The sequence below is a fragment of the Mastomys coucha genome, unplaced genomic scaffold, assembly GCF_008632895.1.
Source record: "Mastomys coucha isolate ucsf_1 unplaced genomic scaffold, UCSF_Mcou_1 pScaffold11, whole genome shotgun sequence".
Classification (NCBI taxonomy): domain Eukaryota; kingdom Metazoa; phylum Chordata; class Mammalia; order Rodentia; family Muridae; genus Mastomys; species Mastomys coucha.
The window spans coordinates 33,883,313-33,887,763 of record NW_022196893.1 but is presented as its reverse complement, the minus strand read 5'-3'; the positions used below and the strand labels follow the sequence as shown (position 1 = coordinate 33,887,763).

The 4,451-nt window shown below is 47.4% G+C and overlaps 1 protein-coding gene across 1 annotated transcript in view; it reads right to left on the bottom strand.

Moving 5' to 3' along the window:
* The window catches only part of Prr13 (proline rich 13), a 3,361-nt gene extending 1,207 nt beyond the window's left edge, over positions 1–2,154 (bottom strand). The window contains exons 1-3 of the mRNA XM_031356852.1: positions 2,050–2,154; positions 1,339–1,377; positions 771–1,120 (exon numbers count right to left, since the gene is read on the bottom strand). Coding sequence (XP_031212712.1) covers positions 771–1,120; positions 1,339–1,357 — 369 coding nt within the window. The 5' untranslated portion in view covers positions 1,358–1,377; positions 2,050–2,154. The remainder of the gene's footprint in view (positions 1–770; positions 1,121–1,338; positions 1,378–2,049) is intronic.
* Between the last annotated feature and the right edge of the window lie 2,297 nt (positions 2,155–4,451).

The window sequence follows — 4,451 nt, the reverse complement described above, 5'->3', positions numbered from 1 at the left end:
CAAAAAAAAACAAGAAAAAAAAAAAGAAAAAAAATAAAAAAAAATGTTTTTAGGCTCTCGGGGTCCTCTCCCTCATTGTGTAAGCCCAAATCCAGGAACTAGAGCCCAAATCCACAAAGCAAACACTAGACATAAAATCTACCTAAAGCCTCAAGATTTAGACTGATGTTCTTCCTAAGTCTTCAGGGAAACTCCCGCCCTCGCTAATAAGAATCAATGTTCCTGTGGAAGGAAGAGGGTCCTTGTCTGGTGAAGGAAAATCCCCTTTCACCCCAAGCTTTGCTGGAGGCTGAGTCACAGAAGGACCATTCAGGAATTAACTCAGCACTTGGGACTGCTGAAGGAGATAAAGGAAATCCAGGAACTAGGGCCATATCAACACTCCGTAAACAATTATGCGTCACTGTGCTTAGTCATAGGGCCGACTCTTTTGACTTGTAGACTTCAGTGGGCGTGTCCAGCTTACCAAAGGATACACCAGGGGTGAGTGGGGAAAGTGACTGGGAAAGAGTTAGGTAGAGAAGGTTGAGGACTTTTGGCTCTGAAATCCGCCAACACTTCACTTTTTCTCTGCAGATGGGAGTGGTCTAATGCTAAACTGCTTTCAGGAGGATCCTTTTACATAAAGGAAAAACCACTTGCATCTGCCAAAGCGACATGATTGCCATCTCCCGAGCCCACAAACTGTGAATGCCCTTCCTCAATTCCTGGTCACCCCTGGTCCCTCTGAACAGAGCTCCATCCCCAGCCAGGCTCCAGAGGACACTGACCTTCCCGTGCTTGTGATGTTTGTGCGACTTCTTATGAGCTTTCTTCATTTTCTTCTGAGTCTTCTTGTCTATCACTATCCCTGGGCCCACCATGCCAGGAGTGGGAGGATTCACGGGGCACATGCCAGGAGCAGGTGGTGGGTATGGGGGAGGGTAGGGACCTGAGGGTTGGTACCCTGGACACCCTGGTTGTGGTACAGGATAAGGGGGACGACACGGAGGGAAAGCTGGGTTTCCCTGGGGAATTCCGGGAGGACAGGGGCCAGGGGGAAAGGCAGGATTGAGAGGTGGTGGGCAGACAGGGTTGGAACCTCCTGGGCACACAACTTGGGGTGGATATGGATTTGGCCCTGGAGGAAGAATCCGAGAATAAAGATTAAAACTGTCCAGAACCTCTATCAACACATAACACAAATCACTACAGTTCTTAAGTCTTATGGAATGGCAAAACTTGGTAGCTAGTAGTGGTTCAGTGACTTTGTTTTTGCTTGGGGTTGTGGGATGGAAACTTCCTGTTTCATTGCAAACTGGGCTGGGCTGGGTCAGAGGAGAGCCGTCAGGAACTTACCAGCGCCAGGATTCCACATGTCCAGATGTTAGCTCAAGCCTAGGAAGTGAAACAGGCAAAAATCTGAAGGTCCCAGGAAGGGAAGAGGATTTCCTAGAGCCGGAGCCTCACCCTACAGCCTCCTCCTTACAAGGTTCTCACTGATAAACCTCCACTTAAAAATAGGTAGCACTCTGGAGGCAGAGGCAGGTGGATCTCTGAGTTCGAGGCTAGCCTAGCCTAAAGAGAGTTGCAGGGCAGCCAGGGCTACCCTGTGTCGAAAACCAAAACAAAACGAAATGAAAAGTTTCCTTTCTCTTTCCAGCACCCTCATAGCCTACTCTAGCCCAGGGTCTAAATCACAAGACCTCTCTTCTCAGGGCTCTCCTGCTTTCACTATCTGATGGAGAAGTCTCATTTCCCTCTCCCTGAAAAGGGACCAGAGGCCTTTAAGCATCAGAAGTGTGAGATGGGACCTAAACAACTCCCTGATCGCCCCGCGGGCACCCCCGAAGTGGAGCTTTAAAAAAAAAAAAAAGAGCCATCCTGAAGCATCAAGAAAAAGACACTCCAGGTCCCAAAACGCTTAGATAAGGAAAACACACACACACACACACACACACACATATCCCACAGAAAGGGCAAATGGAGTTCCTAGTTCTCAGATATAAATGGATCCCTGGCCCAGCTAAGAGGAGAGAAGGGAATTTGGGAGGCCAGATGACCTATCACCTTTCCAAGATAGCCGGTCCCCGCTTCTGTCCTCCTTCCCGGTCCGGGTTCGTACTTCCTGGTCATCCCTATTCATACTATGCTTCCGCACCGCCCCTGTGACCTAGTTAATAATTATGTGATCATTCGGCACGATGATTGGAGAACTGACTTGTCAATCGCTGTGGTCCAACTAAAGGAGGAAACGGTTGCGCTACAGGCCAGGTGGAGCCTTTGGAAGAAAAACATTGCCTTGTGAAATCTTACAGGTGAAATACAGAGACGCAGCGGAAATGCTCCTTAGGGCGGGACCGAGGCAGGGTCAGCTCCAACGAGATAAACTCTCACCTTTTTTTTTTTTTTTTTTTGGCTTGTTTGTTTGTTTTGCTTAAATTTTAAGATTTTTTTTTTTTAATGTGTATGAGTGTTGCCTCAATGTATGCGCACCAAGTGCCTGCTTGATGACAGGAGGTCATCAAACCCCCTGGAATCCGAGTTGCTGATGGTTGTGGAGCAGCCATGTGGGCGCTGGGGACTGAACTCAGACACTAGGCATGAGAAGCAAATGCTTTTAACTATTGAGCCGTCTCTCCAGTCCCTATCATTAGTTTGAGGTTACAAGTGAGTACTTTAGGTGTTTTGTTGGTTTGTTTGCTTGTTTGCTTTAAGGTAGACTTGTCTGTAACTTGGCACTTGGGAAGTGGAGGAAGAGAATCAGAATTTAAGGACAATGTTAGCTTCTTTGGGAGTTTGAGGCCAGCCAACCCTACATAAGACTTCAGAGAGAGCCCTGTTCTGGTGGCGCAGGCCTTTAATTCCTGCACTCGGGAGGCAAAGACAGGTGAGTCTCTGAGTTTGAAGGCACCACAAACTGAGTGTGAGTTCCAGGACAGCCAGAGCCACACAGAGAAACCCTGTCTCTGTCTGGGGTGTGAGTGGGAGCCTCAGAGAACAAAAGGAGGAAGTTCTGCTGAGTCCCAGCCCCAGGCTTCAATGCTGCCAGCTTCTAGAAGCACAGCCTGTGGTTCTTTTTTGTAGAAAGATAGATAAGAGAGGGGGTGTCAATGTGTTCAGCAGATGCTGCGGTTATAGTTTCATGCCATGGTTCCGGGTAAATAAGTAAGTTCATTTTTGAGACAGAGTCTTCCTGTATGGCTCTGGATGACCTTGGATGAAAAGAAGTCATCCCATGTCTGCCTCTCTCTGGTGCTAGAATAACAAGAGCAAGCCACAACTCTCGGAATTTTTTTAATGGTGTTTGTTTGTTTGTTTGTTTTTTGGTTTTTAGAGACAGAGTTTCTCTGAGTAGCCCTGGCTGACCTGGAACTCACTCTGTGGACCAGGCTAGCCTCGAACTCAGAAATCCACCTGCCTCTGCCTCCCAAGTGCTGGGATTAATTTTTTTTAATTAATTTATTTATTTTATGTATATGAGTACACACTATAGCTGTACAGATAGTTGTGAGCCTTCATCTGGTTGTTGGGAATTGACTTTAGGACCTCTGCTCACTCCAGGCAGCCCCGCTCACCCAGTCCCTGCTGGCTCCGGCCCAAAGATTTATTTATTATTATAAATGAGTACACTGTAGCCGAGTTCCAGGACTCATTACAGTCATGTCAGTCTCATTACGTGTGGTTGTGAGCCACCATGTGGTTTCTGGGATTTGAAATCAGGACCTTCAAGAGAGCAGTCGGTGCTCTTACCAGCTGAGCCATCTCACCAGCCCCAGAAATGTTTAAAAGATGAAGATTACAAGCATGTGTTTCAGCACATCTAGTTCTAACAGGTGGATTTCAAAACATGTGAAGCAAGTGTCTGCAACTGAACTATATACACGACCCATAAATATCATTTAAAAAAAAATTGACTTTATGTGTATGGGTGTTTTGGCTGCATGTATGTCTTATGCACCATGTGCATGCAGTACCCTCAGAAACCAGAAGAGGGTACCAGATGACTGGAGTTATAGCTGGTTGTGAGCTGCCTCGTGGGTGCTGGAAATTAAATCTGGGTCTTCTGAAAATACAACTATTGCTCTTAGCTGCTGAGCTATCTCTCTAGCCCCCATGAACATCACTTCTTGGAAACACTTTAATCTGTTACTTACAAGCTGTGCCACCTTACACACATTCTGAACTTCTGCTATCTTAAGCTTCCTCCTGTCATGGGAAACACAAGCTGACTGTGAGCAGAAGCACGGTCTAACTACAGTGTAAAGATGATCCTGAAAGGGACTATCAAGATGGCCCAGCACGTAGCTGGGCAGTAGTGGCCCAGGCAGAGCTCTGTGAGTTTGAGGCCAGCCTGGTCTACAGCAAGTTCCAGGAAAGCCAAGGCTATACAGAAAAACCCTGTCCCAAGCCGGGCGGTGGTGGCGCACGCCTTTAATCCTAGCACTTGGGAGGCAGAGGCAGGCGGATTT